Raw genomic sequence first — 20488 nt, forward strand, 5'->3', positions numbered from 1 at the left:
CGGAACCCACGGGTCTCCACCGGAGGGGACTGGGGGCCTGGAGGGTGGCCTTCGTGCCGGGGGAGGCGGGGAGGGGCGCTCTCCCCCCTCTTTGGGGACCCTAACATCCCACACTGAAGCCCAGGGCAGCCCATCCCCCCTGCTGCTGCCTCGGAAGTGTGGAGGGGGACTCGGAGCGAGAGGTCCTTGGGGAGCCCCAGGATCCCCCGGCCCAGGCATCAGCTGTCAATCACAGGGACTCCTGGGCCAATCAGGAGACAAACCAGGAAAAGCCTGAAATGGTCTCCCCACCCCACTCCTTCCTTCCCCACATTCCCTCCCCCAAGACTGCTCTTTGAGCTAGTTAGATCCTTAATAATAGATTGCCAGCCTGCCCTGCTCCTTCTCTCCTCCTCCTCCTCCTCCAGGAAGCCTTCCCAGGCCTGGACCCCGCCTGAGATTTCTCCCCCTTCTTCCCCTATCCCAGATGATCTGGTTTAGCAGCTCCATAAATACGAAGATCCGATTAGGGAGAGAGCGGGAAAGGGGGGTAGGTGGGTGGTCCAGAGGCGGGAGGGGAAATTATCGGGGGAGGGGGGTTACTCTCACTTTTTCTTCTCTTCCCCATCTCGTACCTCCCAGCAGCCCATCCCCTTACACCCCGCCTCCGCCTCCCATCCATCTCTGATGGGGATCAGTTTCTAGCAAAATCTCCACATATCCCGCCTGGATCACCCCCAGGGGCCTGCGTGAGGCGGGGCAGGGGGCAGGACTCATCTGGAGGGGGTTTGGTCAAGTGGGGGTTTGTCTGGACTAGACCTTCTTTGGGAGGGAAATCGGGGGAATCCCTGGGAAAGAAGATAAATGGAAATTTGCGGAACCTTTCTTCCCACAGTGGGTCTGCCCCCCGTTTTCATCAATTCACCCTAACCCTCCTGTTCCCCTTCCCTTACCCTAAATCTCTCCCACCTACGTCCCACCCACCCTCAATCCCTCCCCTGCCTGACCCCCGTCCTCCCTCGTCCGTCGCCCCTCCCCCTTCCCAACTCCTCCCCTTCTTCCCCCTACTTCTCCCCCACCCCAGCCTCTACCTGTCTTCCTCCACTGCCCCCCTCCCCCGGCCATCCTCTCCCTCCGCTTCCTCCCTTCTCTTCATCTCCCCGTCCCCGCCCCCTCCCTTTCCCCAATCCACGCCCTTCCCCCTTTCCCAGCCCCTCGTCTCCTGGCCTTCCCCCTCCCCACCGCCCCCTGTCTCCCGCCTTCTCTTCTCCCGGGGTCTCCTCCTCCTCCTCCTCCTCCTCTTCCTCCTCCTTTCCCTCCTCTCCTGCTCCTCCTCTTCTTCCTCCTCCTCCTGTTCCCCCTTCTCCTCTTCCTATCCTTTCTGCCCGTCCTCCTCCCCCACTCCTATTCCACTAAGCGGCGTGGCTTAGTGGAAAGAGCCCGGGCTTGGGAGACGGAGGACATGGGTTCTCATCCCGGCTCCACCACTTGTCTGTTGTGCGGCCTTGGGCAAGCCACTTAACTCCTCTGTGCCTCAGTTACCTCACCTGTCAAATGGGGATTAAAAGTGTGAGCCCCACGTAGGACAGGGACTGTGTCCAACCTGATTGCGTTAGAACAGTGCTTGGCACATATTAAGAGCTTAACAAATACCATCATTATTATTCCTCCTGCTTCTCCTCCTCTTCCTCGTCCTCCTCCTGCTGCTTCTCTTCCCCTTCTTCTTCCTCGTCCTCCTCCTGCTTCTCCTCCTGCTGCTGCTTCTCCTCTTCCTAGTTGTCCTCCTCCTCCTCCTCCTCCTCCTCCTTCTGCTTCTCCTCTTCCTCCACTTCCTCCTCCTGCTGCTGCTTCTCCTCTTTCTCCTCTTCCAACTCCTGCTTCTCCTCTTCCTCTTCCACCTCCTCCTTTTCCTCTTCCTCCTCCTGCTTCTCCTCCACCTCCTCTCCCTGCTTCTCCCCCTCCTTCTTTTTCTCCTCCTCCTCCTCCTGCTTCTCCTCTTCCTCCTCCTGCTTCTCCTCTTCCTCCTCCTGCTTCTCCTCTTCCTCCTCCTGCTTCTCCTCCACCTCCTCTTCCTGCTTCTCCTCTTCCTCCTCTTCCTTCTCCTCTTTCTCGTCCAGCACCACCTCCCCTTCCTCCTCCTGCTCTTCCTGCTTCTCGTCCAGCACCCCCTCCTCTTGCTCCTGCTCCTCCTCCTCCTCGGGCGGCTGCAGGGGCAGGGGCAGGGGCAGGGGCAGGGGCAGGGGCAGGGGCAGGGGCAGGGGCAGGGGCAGCAGCACCGGGGACAGCTCCATCCAGCCTCCCCCTCCCCCCCGCAACAATAGGCCGCCTTGGTTTAGGGCTCCTCTAAAAACTCCCCGGTAGAGGCGGGCTGCCCGGGGGGCGCGCGCGCGCGCGCCAGAGAGCGCGTGCCTGTGGGGGCGGGGGGCGGGGGGCGAGCAGCCGGAGAGGAGGAGAAGGGGGTGGGGGGGAAGTGGGGGAGGGGGGCGGGGGGCGGGGCAGGCAGCCCTCCACGCTGCGCCCCTCTCCAGGCTTGGGAATTTTCATTCGGCCCCCGGGGCTGACATCACCGCTGCCATGGGGCGGGGGGCGGGGGGCGAGGGGCGGGGGGGAGGAGGAGGAGGAGGAGGAGGAGGAGGAAGAGCAGCAGGAGGAGGAAGGAGGGGGTGGGTGGGTGGGTGGGGGGCGTTTTTGTTGAGGATCGAGGATCCGGGGAGCGCAGCTCCGGGAGAGGCCGCCGGCCCGCCCCAGAAGCCGGACGAGCCCCCACCCCCACCGCCCCCCTGCCCCCGGCCCGGGACCGAGAGGGGGGCGGGGCGGGGCGGAGGAGGACCAGGACCGGGAGGAGGAGGAGGAGGAGGAGGAGGAGGAAGAGCAGGAGGAGGGACGGACCTGGGGGGGCGGGGGGGCGAGAGACACCGCGGACGGGCCGGAGGAGCGGCCGGCGACGATCAGACACCAGACGTCAGAAAGCCCCTCGGACCCCAGTTCTGCCCCGGACAGGAGGGGGGCCGCTCCCTCTTGCTCCCCCAAATCCGGTCAGGGCCCGGCATCCGGGGGCGGGGAGGGGTCTTCGGCAGCGCTCCAGGCCCCCCGCCTCCCCCTCCCCTCCCCCAGCGGGCCGCGACCTCCCCACCGGCCCCCCCCCACCCACCCGGCCCCCTCCCCCCACGACGCCCACGGACTTTGGCCGGAGCGGTCCGGGGGGGCGGGGGCGGGGGCGGGAGGGGTCCGAGCCGGCGGCGATGCCCCCCGGCCCGCTGACCCCCTGACCGCCCCCAGCCCCCCTCCCCTCCTCCTTTGTCTGCGGGCGGGGCCTGGGCGCGCGCCCCCCGCGCGCCCCCCGCGCGCCCCCCGCCTGCCCCCCGCGCCCCCCGCCGGGTCGCCCCGATGAAGCAACCGGACGCCATCAAACTGTTCGTGGGGCAGATCCCGCGCCACCTGGACGAGAAGGATCTGAAGCCCATTTTCGAGCAGTTCGGCCGCATCTTCGAACTGACCGTCATCAAGGATAAATTCACTGGCGTGCACAAGGGTGAGGGGGGCGGGGGCCGCCAGGGAGGGGGAGGGGAGGGCGGTCAGGGAGGGACCCGACGCCCCCCCCCACATACGCGCGCACACACACACACACACACACACACCACCCCGTCCCCTCCCCTCCCCGCACGGGCCATCTCATGCCCTGGTCACCCTCTGCCGGGGGAGGGGGCGGCGGGGGGCGGGGGGAGGGGGCAGGAGGGGGGAGGGGAAGGGTTGGAAGGAAGTCGACGTGATGCTCACACCTGTCCCCCGTGGCCCCCCGGCCTCCCACACACCTGGTCTCCCTCGGCCTCTCCCGGATTACCTCCTCCTCCCCCGCCTCCCCCTGCCCGACTTCCCATCCTGGAGGAGAAGGGAGAGGGCTCCACCTCCCCAGAACCCCCGGGATCATCCCTCGCCCCCCACCCGGCGTCCCCAGCTCTGTCCCCACCCAGCCCAGGCAGAGCGGGAAGGCCAGAATTGGGGGGAGGGAGGAGAGGCTGGGAGAGCGAGCCCGCCCCGCCTCCCCCCCCCCATTCCTTTCCACCTCTAGGATGTGCCTTCCTCACCTACTGTGCCCGAGACTCAGCTCTGAAGGCCCAGAGTGCTCTGCACGAGCAGAAGACACTGCCGGGGGTAGGTCTCTGCCCCTCGAGGGGTTAACGGGGGTGGGCGACGGTGGGCGGGCTCCTGGGAAACCTAGGAAGGGGGCGTCCGAAGCCCCACTCGGCCCAGGTCCACCCCTCTGCCAATCCCCGTCTCTTCCCGTCTTTGTTTCAACTCCTCAGCCGGCCTTGCAGAGAGTTACAGGCCCCGGGCTGGTAGCCCCGGGTCCGGAGAGAATCCTAGGCTACCCAGGATCACCTGGAGTCTGGCTAATCCTACTCCCGCCTCCGTGTCTCTCCCAGGAGAGGGGTCTCTCCCCCGCTGAGGGGCGGCCCGGCCTCCCTCGGCCCCTCCCACTCCGATAGCCGGGAAGTTCTCCCTGAGGTCTATCCACGGTCCCTCCTGCTGCATCCCCGCCTAATCCCCTCTCTGGAGGGCTTGGTTCAAGTTGGTGACCCCTCTTGAGCGACCCTCCCCTCCTCAGCATCCGTGAGGGATAACTTGAAGGTGGGGGGGGGGGCGCCACTCCCCTCACCCCTAAGGGTCAAAGGTCAAGAACAGATGACTCAAGTGGAGGAGGGGGTCGTGTTTGGGTTAATCGTGGGAACTGGTGCCGTTTCCACACGTGGGTCTGTCAGAGTCGGGGGGCGGGAGTTCTCTCAGGGTCTGCCTTCTCCCCCGCCCAACATAATCTTTAGCCTGGTTAATCGGGGGTGGGGGCGGGGAGGCTGCAGAAAAGGTGGGGGGAGAGGGTTATGTCACAGAGCGAGTCGATCAGAGGGGAGGGGTCTCGCTTTCTCCCATCTCTTGCCCTCTCTTCCTCTCTGGCTCAGTCTCTGCTCCTCCGTTTCTGCCTCTACCTCTGGGGTCCCAGGCCTCTATCTCCGAGCCTCCCCGTCCCTCCCACCTCCGGGTCCCTGCCTGTCTCTGGGCCTCCGGGTCTCCGGGTCTCCGGGTCTCCGGGTCTCCGGTCCTCTTCTGCTGCCGGACCAGTTCCGACCCCCCTCCCCCAATGAACCCCATCCCGGGGAGGAGGGTGGGGGCGCAGAGGGGCGAGGAGGGGAGAGGGTCCAGCCCAGGGAGGGTTGAGACCCATGCTCAGGCCGGGGGCCGGGAGGGCGTTAAATTGAGGTGAGGGGCGGGGGGCCCTCTGGGGTGACCCCTACCCTGTGAGTCGGGGGCCGGGGGAGCAGATGTCTGAGGGCTTTGTCCGCCCGCCCCGTCCCCGGTGCCCCCAGCCCCCTCCCCGCCTCTCCCTCCCCCTTCCCCTCCCCCAGGTCTTTTCGGCACCACCTGCTTCCGCGGATGCTTTCATTGTTTATCCTTCTGACAGCCTCTGCGCGGGTGTGTGCGGGTGTGTGCGGGTGTCCGTGTGTGTCTGCGTGTGCGCGCGTGTGCGACTGAAGGGGCCGGGGAGGGTGGGGGGACGGGGGTTCGGGGGACGACGACCCCCTTCCCCCACCCCTCCACCCCAGGATCTGGAGGGCGGTGCTCCCAGCATGTGCACGGGGGAGGGGTCTCGGGCCCTCTAGGGGCCCTCTAGGGGCCCTCGGGGTCTCCGGGGTGGGTGGGTGGGTAGGTGGGCTTGCGTTTCGACGGGAAGGACAGGGCTGGGTCTGGGGGAGGGGGGTGGGGAGGAAGGATGGCGAGCGTGGCGCTGGGCTAGGCCTCGGCCAGGCCCCCCGTGGCCGGTGGCTGGCAGGGAGGTCCGGGGGCTGGGGGATTGGGGGGTTGGGGACCGGGGCGTCGCCCTGGGCCCTGGTTGCCAGGGAAACCGAGCTCGGCGGCCCCGGGGGGACGCCGGGTGCGCCCGGGGCCCGAGGAGCGGGAGCACGGCGGGCGGGGAGGAGCCTGGGGGGGTCGAGGACCGGTACTAAGGCCAGGCCTCCGTGGGTGTGTGTCTGTGTGTGTCCGTGGGGGGCGGGGGCGTTGTAGGTGCTTGGGAGTGTATGAACGTGTGCATATGTGTGTGTGGGGGGAGGGGGGGGTACGTCTGTGCGATTGCACCAGGCATCGCATCCGCTGCCGGCAGTGTGTGCGTCTATGCGTGTGTGTGTGAGTGTGCGCGCACATGGGTGTGTGTGTAAGGACGGCGCGACCCGGGCCCGAGGGCGGGGTAGGGGAGCCTCGGGGGTCCGTTCCTGTCTGCATGTGTATTCGTTGTGGGTACACCTTGGGGGTACATACTGGGTGGGGGCCGGAGGCTGGGGAGGGGGGCATTTGTGGGGATGAAGTGTCTCCGGGATCTCCGTGCCTGGGTGTGAGTGTGTGTGTCGCTGAGTGTGGACTGTGTAGCAGCGACCGGAGTGTGTGTGGTGCGTGACCACAGTGGGGGCGGGGTGGGGGGCGAGGAGTGGGGAGAGGAGGAGTGTGACCGGGGGGGGGGGGGGGTGAGCGCCCGTGTGTATCCGCGCACGTGTGCCAGAGTGTGAGCCCGCCCCGAACAGGGAGGCGGGAGGCGGGGTGGGGGTGGGGGAAAGGGGCTTGGCCGAGACCCTCCCTAGGGCGGGGAAAGGAAGGACCCAGACCCCCCCCCCCCCGGCCCCTCGTTAAGGAGCTTTAACTCGCAGCGGATAATCCCGGATTGTCGGGAGGGAAAGCCGAGGGGAGAGATCGGGGCGTCCGGGCGGGAGGGGAGGGGGATTAGTGGGGAGGGGCTTCTGCCCCCTGGTCGGGGTCCTGGGGGGTCCTGGGGGGTCCCGGGTGGGCCCGGGACGGGGGAGACGGGAGCAAAGGGGGCCCAGGATGGGAGGGGCGGCGAGGAGGGGGGTAGAGGTCGGGCCCGGGCCCACGCCCACGCTCACGCGCAGAGATTTCCCGGACCGGTCCCGGCCCCCTCCCCATTTCCCCACTGCCCCCCACCCCCCACCCCCGCTTCCCCCACCCGGCCGCGCGTAGAGCGCCAAAGGTGGTGACGTCACCACGGTCGCCGGGGCGACGGGGAAGGATAAATCAGGCTGAGTGGGCGGTTGCCATGGAGAGCATTCTCCGGTTGCCACAGCGACCGGGCATCTGCTCCCTTTGTGCAGCTTGAGCGCCGTCTTCTCTCCCCCCCCCCCCCCGTTTCCCCTCCCCCTTGCCGGGTCACGGGGATCCAAGGCGGTGGATGGCGGGGGGCGGCGGGCGGGGAGGGGGTCGTCCGAGCCATGACACCCGGCCCCACCCCCCCAGCTAGCCCCCCCACCCCCCCGCCAGCGCTTTCTAGCCTAGACACCTGGACACGGAACTGGTCTTCAGCGTCCTTCCCCCGCGGATCGGGCCTTTCCCTATTTCCCCGCCTCACCTCCCCACAACCCTTAAATTCTCTCGGGCCCCGACCAGGATTAATCCCGGGGGCGGGGCGGTGGGGGTGGAGCCCTGTTTGGAGTGGATGGTGGGGGTGGGGCGGGGGGGGGTGTCCCCCCCCATCATTTCCCCAGTCCCGGAGAGACGTTCGTGGGTTTGCGGGGGTCGCGGAGGGGGTGTCAGCACCCTCTGTCTTTCCCTCCCTCCCCAGATGAACCGGCCGATCCAGGTGAAGCCGGCAGACAGCGAGAGCCGTGGAGGTACACACACACCCCCTCCTCCCCCCCCCATCCCGCGCCCCCCTCCCATTCCCCTCCCGTCGACCCGTCCCCCTCCTCCGGCCGCTGAAAAGTCGGAGCGGAGGAAGGGAAGGGATGGGCGGAAGGAGCCACGGGCCCCCCTCCCCGCCGGCCCCCGTCTCCCGGCGGGTCCCCGAGAGGTCGTGCCATCTGCCTCGGGACCCACAGCACGTTAGGCAGGAGGCCTGAGCCCGCTCGGGGGGCGGGGGGGGACCCGGGGTCTGGGCCCGCCCGGCGCGCGGGCCCGAAGAACTCAGGCGTCCCCTCCCTCCCCTCTTTCCCGGCCGCCCCTCCCCGCCCCGTCTCCACCGCTCGGCCGCCCCCTCCTCTCCAGAAGACCGGAAGCTGTTCGTGGGGATGCTGGGGAAGCAGCAGACGGACGACGACGTCAGGAAGATGTTTGAGCCGTTCGGGAACATCGACGAGTGCACGGTCCTCCGGGGCCCTGACGGCACCAGCAAAGGTGACCACCGGACCCGACCCCGGACCCCTCCCCCATCCCATCCCGGCATAAGCCCCTCCCCCGCCCACACCCACCACTACCATATCTGGACTGTGTCACCACCCCCCGACCGGCTTCACCCCCTATGAGCATATCCCCCCTCCCCCGCTTGACCACACCCACCATCACCACATCCAGGGTGGAGCCCCCGCCCCCACCGGCCGGCCACACCCACATCATATCGGGCATATTGCCCTGCCCTCGTCCACTGGCCACACCCACCATCACCATATCTGGATTAGGGTCCCACCTCCGTCCACTGGCCACATCTACCTGGGCCCTATCTAAAATAAGGCCCCGTCCCCCCCCCGCCACGCCCACATCACCGTATCCTGAAGTGACCCCGCCCCCACCCACTGGCCACATCCACATCACCAGCGCTTAGAACAGTGCTCGGCTCATAGTAAGCGCCGAACACGTACCGTAATTCTTATGCTCATATCTGGGATACGTGCCCGCCCCCCACCCACCGGTCACACCCACCATAGCCGGAATACGGGGCCGCCCCCTCCCCTCCCTGGTAGGTGGAGAATGTGACTGTGCCCTCCCATCCCGGCCTCGCCCTTTCCTGCCAATCAGTGGTATTTGCTGAGCACCCACTATGTGCAGAGCACTGCACAGAGCGCTGGGGAGAATACAGTGCAATGCAATAGAATCGGGGGAGACGATCCCTCCTCGCCAGGGGCTTGCAGTCAAGAGGGGGAGACAGACATCGATACGGTGCTTGACGAGTAGCCAGCGCTTAACAAATGCCATCATTTTGAATATAAATAAATGACAGATCCGGGAAATGACAGTATATAGGGATATGTGCATAAGTGCTGTGGGGCGGGAGGTGACATAAATATCAACTGCTTAGGCAGAGACCGTGAACTTGCGGGTGGAGATTGTGCCTACCAATTCTATTGAGAAGCAGCGTCGCTCAATGAAAAGAGCCCGAGCTTGGGAGTCAGAGGTCATGGGTTCTAATCCCGGCTCTGCCACTTCTCGGCTGCGTGATTTGGGGCAAGTCAGTTAGCTTCTCTGTGCCTCAATTCCCTCATCTGTGGAATGGGGATTAAGACTGTGAGCCCCACGTGGGACAACCTGATTACCTTGTATCTACCCCAGCTCTTAGGACAGTGCTTGGCACAGAGTAAGCGCTTAACAAATACCATCATCATGATTATTATTATTGCATTGTAGTCTCCCAAACGCTTAGAACGATGCTCTGCCCACAGGCAGCGCTCAGTAAATACCTTTGATCGATAGGCGACGCAGAACAGTAAGCGAATAGGGGAAATAAGGTCTTAGTTCGGCAAGGTCTCTTGGAGGAGATGTGATTTTAGGGGGGCGCTTAGCAAATTAAATCACAGTGGTCTTTGGAAGGCCAAATGACTCGATTTACATGAGCGTAGTTTGGATACCTAATCAGGAGGACTGATTCTCTGGAGAAGACACTAATGCTAGGAGAAGTCCAGGGAAAACGTGGAAGAGGCAGAGCGGCAGCTAGATGGATAGAGACCGTAACAAGCAGAACGGAAGAACCGTTAGAAAAGTTGCGGATTATGGCAGAGGACGGGACGTTCTGGAAAAAGCTTATCCATGGAGTCGCTATGAGTCGGAAACGACTCGACGGCACCTAATAATAATAATTACTGCAGGTGGGAAGACTACAGGTGGTCCGTATTTAGCCCCATCCCACCGACCTTTAACTCCTCCATTGGCTCCGCCCTCCAGCCTTGCTCCCCGGGATTGGCCCGGCCCTTTACCCCTCCCCTCTGCTCCCTGCTCCCACCCGGCTCCGCCCCCCTTTCCCTAGCCCGGGGGGTAGGGATTTGGGGGGAGGGGGTCTCCAGGTGCTGACGCTCGCGCCCCTCATTCATTCAATGTATTTATTGAGCGCTTACTGTGTGCAGAGCACCGGACTGACTGTGTAAACTCCCACAGCGAGTTTACAGTCTAGAGGGGGAGGCAGACGTGAGTAGAAATAAGTAAATGACGGATGTGGACCTAAGTCTTGCGGGGCTGGGCCGGGGGGATGAATACAGGGAGCCAGTCAGGGCGACGCAGGAGTGGGAGAAAGGGAAAGGAGGGCTTAGTCAGGGAAGGCTTCTTGGAGGAGGTGGGCCTTCAGTAAAGACTCCCCCCCCCTTCCAGGCTGTGCCTTTGTGAAGTTCCAGACCCACGTGGAGGCCCAGGCCGCCATCAACACCCTTCACGGCAGCCGGACCCTCCCGGTGAGACCCTCGGCCACCCCCCACCCCCCGGGTCTCTGCTGCCCTCCCCCCCTCCCCCAGTTGGCAGGTGAGGGGTTTCCCCCCTCCGCCCCGGTCCCCATCGTCCGACGGCGGGTCCCCCCCCCCGGGGGGTCGGGGAGGTGGAGGGCGGCCGGGGGGCGGTGGTGACCCCCGGCGTCCCGACCCCCGGCGCAGGGCGCGTCGTCCAGCCTGGTGGTGAAGTTCGCGGACACGGAGAAGGAGCGGGGGCTGCGGCGGATGCAGCAGGTGGCAAATCAGTGGGGGCTGTTCAGCCCCATCGCCCTCCAGTTCGGGGCCTACAGCGCCTACACCCAAGCGGTGAGCCCGGGACCCCCTCATCCCCGGGCCCAGGGGGGCCGCGCCGGGACGAGGGGTTCATTCATTCACTCGATCGTATCCGTTTGAGAGCAGCGGCGTGGCTCAGTGGAAAGAGCCTGGGCTTGGGAGTCAGAGGTCGTGGGTTCCAATCCCGGCTCCGCCGCTGGTCGGCTGTGTGACTTTGGGCAAGTCACTTCACTTCTCTGGGCCTCTGCCTCATCTGTCACATGGGGATTAAGACTGACAACATGATCACCTTGTATCTCCCACAGCGCTTACAATAGCGCTTGACATATAGTAAGCACTTAACAAATACTATTATTATTATTTTATCATATTTTAGTTGAAAAGCAGTATGGTGTAGTAGTTAGAGTCCGAGCCTCGAAGTCAGAAGGTCGTGGCTTCCAATCCCGACTCTGCCACTTGTCTACTGTGTAATAATAATAATTATTATTATTATGGTATTTGTTAAGAGCTTACTATGCGCCAAGCACTGTTCTAAGTGCTGGGGGAGATACAAGGCAATCGGTTGTCCCTCGTGGGGCTTATAGTCTTAAATCCCCATTTTAGAGATGAAGTAACTGAGGCACAGAGAAGTGAAGTAACTTGCTCAAGGTCACACGGCAGACAAGTGGAGCCGGAATTAGAACCTATGTCTTCTGACGCCTTGGTCACTTCACTTCTCTGAGCCTCAGTTACCTCATCTGTAAAACTGGGATTGAAACTGGGAGCCCCACATGGGACAGGGACTGTGCCCAACACGATTTGCTTGTATTCACCCCAGCGCTTAGTACAGTGCCTAGCACTGTACTAAGAAGCAGCGTGGCGCAGTGGAAAGAGCACGGGCTTTGGAGTCAGGGCTCATGAGTTCGAATCCCAGCTCTGCCACTTGTCAGCTGTGTGTGGGCAAGTCACTTAACTTCTCTGTGCCTCAGTTCCCTCATCTGTAAAATGGGGATTAAGATTGTGAGCCCCACGAGGGACAACCTGATTCCCCTCTGTTTACCCCAGCGCTTAGAACAGTGCTCGGCACATAGTAAGCGCTTAACAAATACCAACATTATTATTATTATTATTAGCACATAGTGCTTAACAAATGCCATCACTATTTATTGAGCTCTTACAGTGTGCACAGCACTGTACTAAGGGCTTGGGAGAGGACCCTATAACAATATACAGACACAGGCCTCCCCGCCCCCGACACACACACACACAACGAGCTGACAGCCTAGAGGGGCAGACAGTAATAGAAATAAATAAATGCATCACAAATAAATCCGATAGATTAATATATCTAATTCCGGCTCTGCCACTTGTTTGCCGCGTGACCTTGGGCAAGTCGCTTCACTTCTCCGGGCCTCAGTTTCCTCACCTGTAAAATGGGGATTGAAACTCGGAGCCCCAAGCGGGGACCGTATCGAGCCGATTTGCTTGTGTCCACCCCGGCACTTAGTACAGTGCCTGGAACATAGTGAGCACTTAACAGATACCGCAGCTATTATTATTATTATAAGGCAGGAGGGGGGCTCGGGCAGGGCATCCCAGCGCTTGGTGCCTGGCACACAGTGAGCGCTCAAGAATTACCACAATTAATATTATTAATTATTCTAGGTCCATAAGTGCTGCTGTGTACACATCAGTGGGGGGCGAGGCCGGGATGTGTGTGTGTGTGTGGTGGGGGGAGGGGGTCCCGGGAGCTCGCCCCCTGACCCCGGCTCCCTCCCCGTGCCCAGCTGATGCAGCAGCAGGCGGCTCTGGTGGCTGCCCACAGCGCCTACCTCAACCCGGTGCCCATGGCGGCCGTGCAGCTGGCCGGCCTCACTTCCAACGGGCTCATCGCCACCCCCATCACCCCCTCCTCAGGTACCGCGGCGGGGGGCGCGGGCGGGGGGCGCGGCGGGGGGGCCGCCGGGGGGGAGCCGCAGCGTCTCACCGTGTCCCCCGCTGTCTCTGTCCGTCTCTGGCCCCCTCGGGGCGGCAGGAACCAGCACGCCCCCTGCCATCCCCGCCACGCCCGTGTCCGCCATCCCCGCGCTGGGCGTCAACAGCTTTAGCCCGGTGCCCGCGCAGCCCCCCGCCGGACAGCCCGGCTCCGACGCCCTCTACACCAACGGCGTCCACCCCTACCCCGGTCAGCGCCCCTCCCTGACCCTGAGACCCTCCGGTCCTGCCCGCCCGGGCCCGCTCCGCTCCGGAGGCCCCGGCCCGGCCCGGCCCGGCCCGGGGGCTCCTCCCTGTCCCCGGCCCCCTTCTGCCCCAGGGCCCCCGCCGGGGATCACTCCCTGTCCCCGGCTCCCTTCTGCCCCAGAGCCTCAGAGCCCCCGACCCAGGGTCACTTCCCTGCCCCCGGCTCAGGGTCTCCTCCCTGCCCCCGGCCCAGGGTCACTCCCTGTTCCCGGCCCCCTTCTGCCTCAGAGCCTCAGAGCCTCAGAGCCCCCGGCCCAGGGTCAGCTCCCTGCCCCCTTCTGCCCCAGAGCCCCAGACCCCCCGGCCCGGGGTCACTCCCTGCCCCCGGTCCCCTTCTGCCCCAGAGCCCCGGGGTCACCTCCCTGCCCCCTTCTGCCCCAGATCCCCCGGCCTGGGGTCTGGTCCCCCTCCCCCTCGGAAGCCTCCCGGGGGAGCTCGGCGCTGACGACCCCTCCCCTCAACTTGTCCCGGCAGCCCAGAGCCCGGCCGCCCCCGTGGACCCCCTCCAGCAGGCCTACGCCGGCATGCAGCACTACACCGGTGAGGGGACGGGAGGGGAGGGGGCGGGGGAGTGCCTGGGGGGGTGGGGGGGGTGGGAGGGGGCGGCAGCTGCAGTAGGAAGGACTCGAGGTTAGACCGCAGCCGCCCCCGAGTCGCCGGCGGGCCTGGGCGCGGGGGCGGTGCCGGGGGCATCGGGGATGGGACGGCCCCTGGCCCCGCTGGCTCACCGGGCCGGCCCCCACGCGTGTCTGTCGTCTCCCCCCCCCCCCCCCGCAGCGGCCTACCCCACGGCCTACGGGCTGGTCAGCCCCGCCTTCCCCCAGCCGCCCACCCTGGTCGCTCAACAGCCCCCGCCGCCCCTGCCCCAGCCCCCGCCCCCGCCGCAGCAGCAGCAGCAGCAGCAGCGAGAAGGTAGGGAGGGGGAGGGCAGGGGGCGGGGAAGGGGGCGGGAGGGGGGGTCCCACTGTCAGCTCCTCCAGGGCAGCGGTCTTGTCGATCGGGTCCCTTCTAGCGGACTCTCCCGGACGCTTAGTACAGTCCTCCCCCCACAGCAAGCGCTCGCTAAATACTACTGATGGATTGAAAAGGGACGAGGGTGGTGGGGGGCGGAGGCCGCACGAGTCTCGACGAGGCCTTCTCGTCCTCCCCCTCTTTTGCCCCCGGGGGTTTGTCTCCTCCCTCTATCCTCGTTAGTCTCTGCCTCTCTATCTCTCCGGGTCTCTCTGCCTCTGTGTATCTCCGCGGGTCTCTCTCTTCCCCTTTCCCTCCCTTCCCCTCCTTCCTTCCATCTCTCTCTCTCCCTCCATTTTATTCCCTCTCTCCCTCCCTGCATCTCTCTCCCTTCTTCCATTTCTCTCCCTCTCCTAATAATAATCATAATGATGGCATTTATTAAGCGCTTACTATGGGCGCTGGGGTAGATACAAGGTAATCAGGTTGTCCCGTGGGGCTCACAATCTTAATCCCCAATTTCAGATGAGGTGACTGAGGCACAGAGAAGTGGCTTGCCCAAAATCACACAGCTGACAAGTGGCGGAGAACTCACGACCTCTGACTCCCAAGCCCGTGCTTTTTCCACTAAGCCACGCTGCTCCTCTCCTTCCTTCCATTCATTCAATCGTATTTATTGAGCGCTTACTGTGTGCAGAGCACTGTACTAAGCACTTGGAAAGCAAAATTCAGCAACAGAGACAATCCCTGCCCACAGCGGGCTGACAGTCTAGAAGCGGGAAGATGGACATCAAAGTAAATAGGCATCAATAGCATCAATATAAGTGAATAGAATCAGAGATATAAATACATAACAGAACAAGTGAAACAGGCATTAATCTAAGTAAATATAATTATAGATATGTACACACAGAGAGAAGCAGCATGGCTCAGTGGCAACAGTGTGGGCTTGGGAGTCAGAGGTCGTGGGTTCTAATCCCGACTTCGCCACTTATCAGCTGTGTGACTTTGGGCAAGCCACTTAATTTCTCTGTACCGCAGGTACCTCACCTGTAAATGGGGATTAAGATTGTGAGTTCCACGTGGGACACCCTGTGTCTCCCCCAGCGCTTAGAACAGTGCTTGGCACATAGTAAGCGCTTAACAAATACCACAGTTATTATTATATACCCAATATACATATATATACACACGGGCCAGTGTCCAACCTGATTGTCTTGTATCCACCCCAGCGCTTAGAACAGTGCCTGCTTCTTCCCTCCATCTCTCCTTCCCTTCCTCCCTTCATCTCCCTTCCTACTCTCCCTCTCTCCCTCCATCTCCCTTCGATCTCTCCCTCTCTCCCTCCATCTCCCTTCGATCTCTCTCTCTCTCTCTCTCTCCCTCCGTCCCTCCTTCCATCTCCCTTCCTACTCTCCTTCTCTCCCTCCACCTCCCTTCCTTCTCTCCCCCTCCTCCATCTCTCTCTCCCTCCATCTCCCTTCCTACTCTCCCTCCCTCCCTCCCTCCATTTCCCTCCCTTCTCTCCCCTCTCCCTTCCTTCCTCTATCTCTCCCTCCATCTCCCTTTCTACCCTCCTTCTCTCCCTCCACCATCTCTCTCTCTCCCTCCATCTCCCTTCCTACTCTCCCTCCTTCCATTTCCCTCCCTTCTCTCCCTCCCTCCATCTCCCTTCCTTCTCTCCTCTCTCCCTTCCTCCCTCTATCTCTCCCTCCATCTCCCTTCCTACTGTCCCTCTCCCTCCATCTCCCTATTCCCCCTCCTTCCTCCATCCCTCTCCCTCCCTCCCTCCCCCTCTCTCACTCCCTCCGTCTCCCTCTCTGCTTCTCTCTCTCTCTCTCTCTCCCTTTCTCCATCCGTCCGCCTCCCTCCGTCCCTCTCCGGGCCGGGTCTGTGTCCCGCCCCGATCCCCGGGGCCGTCCCCATCCCTTATCTCTTTCCCGCCCCTTTCCAGGCCCCGAAGGCTGCAACATCTTCATCTACCACCTGCCCCAGGAGTTCACGGACTCCGAGATCCTCCAGATGTTCGTCCCCTTCGGGCATGTCATTTCCGCCAAGGTCTTCGTCGACCGGGCCACCAACCAGAGCAAATGTTTCGGTGAGACGCCACCCCCCGCCCTCCACCCCGGCCGATCCCGGAGGGCGCCCTGGAGGCGGCGGCGGCTGGCGGGAGGGGGGATCACGGTGGCCGTTGGGGAGGGAGGACCCCCCCCCCCATCCCGCGCCCCCGCCTCCATCCCCGCCCCCTCCCCCAGGTTTCGTGAGTTTCGACAATCCGGGCAGCGCCCAGGCGGCCATCCAGGCCATGAACGGCTTTCAGATCGGCACCAAGCGGCTCAAAGTCCAGCTCAAGCGACCCAAGGACGCCAACCGACCCTACTGAGCGCGGGTGGGTGTCCGGGGGCGGCCAGGACCGACACCCCCCCACCCCACCCCACCCTCTCACCTCCCCGTGCCCCCGAGGACGCTGGGTGAGGCCCGCCTGGAGGGGCGATGCCCACTGGGCCCCCACGCCCCTCTCAGCCCCTACATCTTGACTCCTGCTTACCCGCCCCCCCCTCAAGGCCCAACGTGCGGTGGAGGAGGGACCCCCGGACCTCCCGGATCCCCCGGACCTGTCCCCCGACCCCCCGCTCGCCACCCCACCCGCCGACGTCGGCTCTAAATGGGGAAGAGGGGGCTCGTGCGTTTAGGCGGGCAAGGGTCCTACCCCCCACCCCCAACACCTTTAATGCCCCCACCCAAAACTCCAGCGAAGAGGCTGCCCCCCACCCCTCCCCGTCGGGCTGCCTGGGGCGGGGGTCCTGGCCGCCCCTTCCCCTTCCCCCGCCCCATCCCGGGGCCCCAAATCCCCCAGCCTAGAACTCACTGCCTCTAAATCCCCCAAACCCCAACCTGGGCTGCTCCTCTCCCCTTCCCCCCACCCCCGACCCCCGAGGAGAAGCCCCCCCCCTTAAATAATGTTTACAGTCGCTTTCCTTGTAAATACCACGTCCGTCCTCTCTGTGGCGATGGGGAAGGGGGGGTGGGGGGGAGGGTCCGGGGGTTTGGGGGTGTGGGGGGGAAGCAGGGGAAGGGACGAGGGATTTATTACCCAATCGTTTTCTTTAGGAAGAGGTTGTAGAAGAAGGTGGGGGGGAGGTGTAGGGGGCAGAGGGGAGGGCTAAGGGGACGGGGAATCTCGGCGCTTTAACTTATTTATTTATTGCGTTTTATTAAGTTGGTTTTTCTGTCCGAATAAAAGATGGAGAAAAAAACACTTAAAAATGCAAACACGTCCAGGAATGATGTCTTGGTGGGGGTGGGGGGAGGGTGCCCCTCCCCTCACATCCCGTCTTCCTTCGAGATCTACGGGATTTGTATTTGGCTCGTATCTGTCGAGCGTCTGTGTGCAGAGCGCTGTGCTAAGCGCTTGGGAGAGTATAACAGAGTTGGTAGGTATGTTCCCTGCCCACCGTCTGGGGGGCGAGAGAGACGTTAATAGAAATAAATTAGGGATATGGACTGCGGGGCTGAGGGAGGGGTGAATAAAGGGTGCGAATTCAAGTGCAAGGGTGAAGCAGAAGTGGGTGGGAGAAGAGGAAACGAGGGCCTAGTCAGGGAAGGCCTCTTGGAGGAGGTGTGCTCTTAATAAATCGTTGAAGGTAGGGAGAGGGGTGATCTGTTGGATATGAAGGGGGAGGGAGCGCCAGGCCAGAGGCAGGATGTGGACGAGGGGTCAGCAGTGAGATAGAGTAGCAGCATGACCTAGTGGATAGAGCACAGACCTGGGAAGGTCGTGTTTTCTCTGCCATTTGTCTGCCATGTTACCTTGGGCAAGTCGCTTCACTTCTTTGGGCCTCAGTTCCCTCATCTGTAAAATGGAGATTGAGACCGTGAGTTCCACGTGGGGCAGGGATTGTGTCCAACCCGGTTTGCTCGTATCTATCCCAGAGCTTAGTACAGTGCCTGGCATGTAGTAAGTGCTTAACAAATACCACAGTTATTACTGTTATGAAGGGGGAGGGCACTCTAGGCCAGAGGCAGGATGTGGGCAGCAGTGAGATGGACGAGATCGAGGTCCAGTAAGTAGAGAAGCAGTGTAGCCCAGTGGAAAGAGCACAGGGTTGGGAGTCAGAGGTGATGGGTTCTGCCACTTGTCAGCTGTGTGACTGTGGGCAAGTCACTTAACTTTTCTGTGCCTCAGTTACCTCATCTGTAAAATGGGGATTGTGAGCCTCAAGTGGGACAACCTGATTACCCTGTGTCTACTCCAGCACTTAGAACAGTGCTCTGCACATAGTAAGCATTTAACAAATACCAACATTATTATTATTAATAATAATATGGGACACCCTGATTACCCTGTATCTACTCCAGCGCTTAGAACAGTGCTCTGCACATAGTAAGCGCTTAACAAAAAACGAAATTATTATTATTAGTAGTAATAATATGGGACAACCTGATTTCCCTGTATCTACTCCAGCGCTTAGAACAGTGCTCTGCACATAGTAAGCGCTTAACAAATACCAACATTATTATTATTAATAATTATAAGGGACAACCTGATTACCCTGTATCTGCCCCAGCACTTAGACAGTGCTCTGCACATAGTAAGTGCTTAACAAATACCAACATTATTATTATTATTATTGATAATATGGGACAACCTGATTACCCTGTATCTACCTCAGCGCTTAGAACAGTGCTCTGCACATAGTAAGCGCTTAACAAATACCAACATTATTATGATTAATAATATTAAAGGTATTTGTTAAGTGCTTACTAGGTGCCAAGCACTGGGGTAGATAGAAGCAAATCGGGTTGGACACAGTCCCTGCCCCAGTGGGGCTCACAGTCTCAATCCCCATTTTACAGAGGAGGGAACTGAGGCCCAGAGAAGTGAAACGACCTGCCTAAGGTCTAACAGCAGACAAGTGGCAGAGTTAAATTAGAGGATTAGAACCTATGGCCCTTCTGACTCCCTGGCCCGTCCTTTATCTATGAAGTCATGCCGCTTCTGTCCTGCAGGAGCGGAGCGTGCGGGGCGGTTTGCAGTAGGAAGCAGCTTGGTACAGTGGAAAGAGCACGGGCTTGGGAGTCAGAGTTCATAGGTTCGAATCCTGGCTCCGCCACTTGCCAGCTGTGTGACTTTGGGCAAGTCACTTAACTTCTCTGTGCCTCAGTTACCTCATCTGTAAAATGGGGGTTAAAACTGTGAGCCCCACGCGGGACAACCTGATTACCCTGTATCCCCCAGCGCTTAGAACTGTGCTTGGCACATAGCAAGCGCTTAACAAATACCACCATTAATTTTATTTAGGAGCTCAGGGCGTCCATAAAGTGTCTTATTTTAAAGAGAGGATTACAGTGATGGACACTGAAAGGACGGGACCATCCAGGCGGAGGGGCGGGGCGGAGGGAGTGAGCATGCGCGCAACGGTGTGGGCGCGCGCTTTCGTATGACCGCGCGCGGGCAGGCTCGCGCGCGCGCTCCTGCGCCCTCTCGCGGCGCTGACCAATCAGCGGCGAGAAACTCCCTTTCCCCCCCCAGCCCCGCCCACCTCGGCCCTGACGGGCTTGTGCCTTACCTCAGCGCTCACTACACTGCTTGGCACGTAGTAAGCGCCTACCCTGCGCCGCCATTACTGTTGCGTGGTCTAGTGGAAAGAGCCCAGGCCTGCGAGTCAGAGGACGTGGGTTCTAATCCCGGCTCCGCCGCCTGTCTGCTGGGTGACCCTGGGCAAGTCACTTCGCTTCTCTGGGCCTCAGTGACCTCATCTGGAAAATGGGGATGAAGACTGGGACATGTGAGGCAGGGACTGTGTCCGACCTGATTACCTTATATCCACCACCATGCTTAGAACAGTCCTTAGCACATAGTAAGCGCACATAAATACCACAATTAGTATTGCTGTAGGGTGAGGAAAAGGGGAGGGGCCAGAGGGCCCCAAATGAACCAAATTATTAATAAGCTCTTAACAAATCCCATTATTATTATTACCCAAGCATGAGGGACAGGTACTGTGCCCAACCTGCATTAGCTTGCATCCACCCCAGCGCTTAGAACAGTGCTTGGCACATAGTAAGTACTTAAGTACCATCATTATTATCCGGTATTTTTTGCAGGGCGGGTGGGAGGGAGTGGAAATCCATTTTTTTCAATCACACTCTAGGGACAGTGCCCTGCATTTGGAGAATGAGCACGACCTAGTGGAAAGAGGCTGGCCTTGGGAGTCAGAGGAGCTGGGTTCTAATCCCAGCCCCACCACTTGTCTGCTGTGTGACCTCGGACAAGTCACTTCCATTTCTCTGTGCCTCAGTTCCCTCATCTGTAAAATGGGGATTAAGACTTTGAGCCCCACGTGGGAGAGGACTGTACCTGAGTGGATTATCTTGCATCTACCCCGGCACTTAGCACAACACCTGGCACATAGTAATCACTTAAACATCAAAATCATCATTATCCTGTACGCTGCAGTGTTACTACATTACTACTATTAGGGCCGGAAAATAGGTCTCAGTTGTAAAAACTCCCCTCGCTACCTCCACCCCCACGCCAAACAGGTTTACCCCAGGACCACCCCCAGCCCCCAAGCCCTCTAACGGGGAAGCCACATGGGCTA

At 61.5% G+C, this 20488-nt stretch overlaps 1 protein-coding gene across 7 annotated transcripts; it reads left to right on the forward strand.

Annotated features, from left to right (window-relative positions):
• The first annotated feature begins 2850 nt into the window (after nt 1-2850).
• Nucleotides 2851-16909, forward strand: CELF3 (CUGBP Elav-like family member 3). 7 transcript variants are annotated; one of them, XM_029056069.2, is made up of 13 exons: nt 2851-3014; nt 3406-3511; nt 4049-4131; nt 7598-7646; nt 8020-8148; nt 10327-10406; nt 10602-10745; nt 12479-12608; nt 12727-12876; nt 13407-13472; nt 13710-13844; nt 15838-15981; nt 16139-16909. In XM_029056069.2, the coding sequence occupies exons 4-13, from the start codon at nt 7598-7600 to the stop codon at nt 16264-16266; spliced, it is 1155 nt and encodes a 384-aa protein (XP_028911902.1). In that variant the 5' UTR covers nt 2851-3014; nt 3406-3511; nt 4049-4131; the 3' UTR covers nt 16267-16909. The 7 variants fall into 7 exon arrangements, with proteins under 7 accessions (XP_028911902.1, XP_028911895.1, XP_028911897.1 ...); XM_029056062.1 differs by lacking the exon at nt 2851-3014 and having other exon boundaries at nt 3338-3511; XM_029056064.1 differs by lacking the exon at nt 2851-3014 and having other exon boundaries at nt 3338-3511; nt 8023-8148.
• Nucleotides 16910-20488: the final 3579 nt, after the last annotated feature.

Source organism: Ornithorhynchus anatinus, chromosome X5, assembly GCF_004115215.2.
Source record: "Ornithorhynchus anatinus isolate Pmale09 chromosome X5, mOrnAna1.pri.v4, whole genome shotgun sequence".
NCBI lineage: Eukaryota > Metazoa > Chordata > Mammalia > Monotremata > Ornithorhynchidae > Ornithorhynchus > Ornithorhynchus anatinus.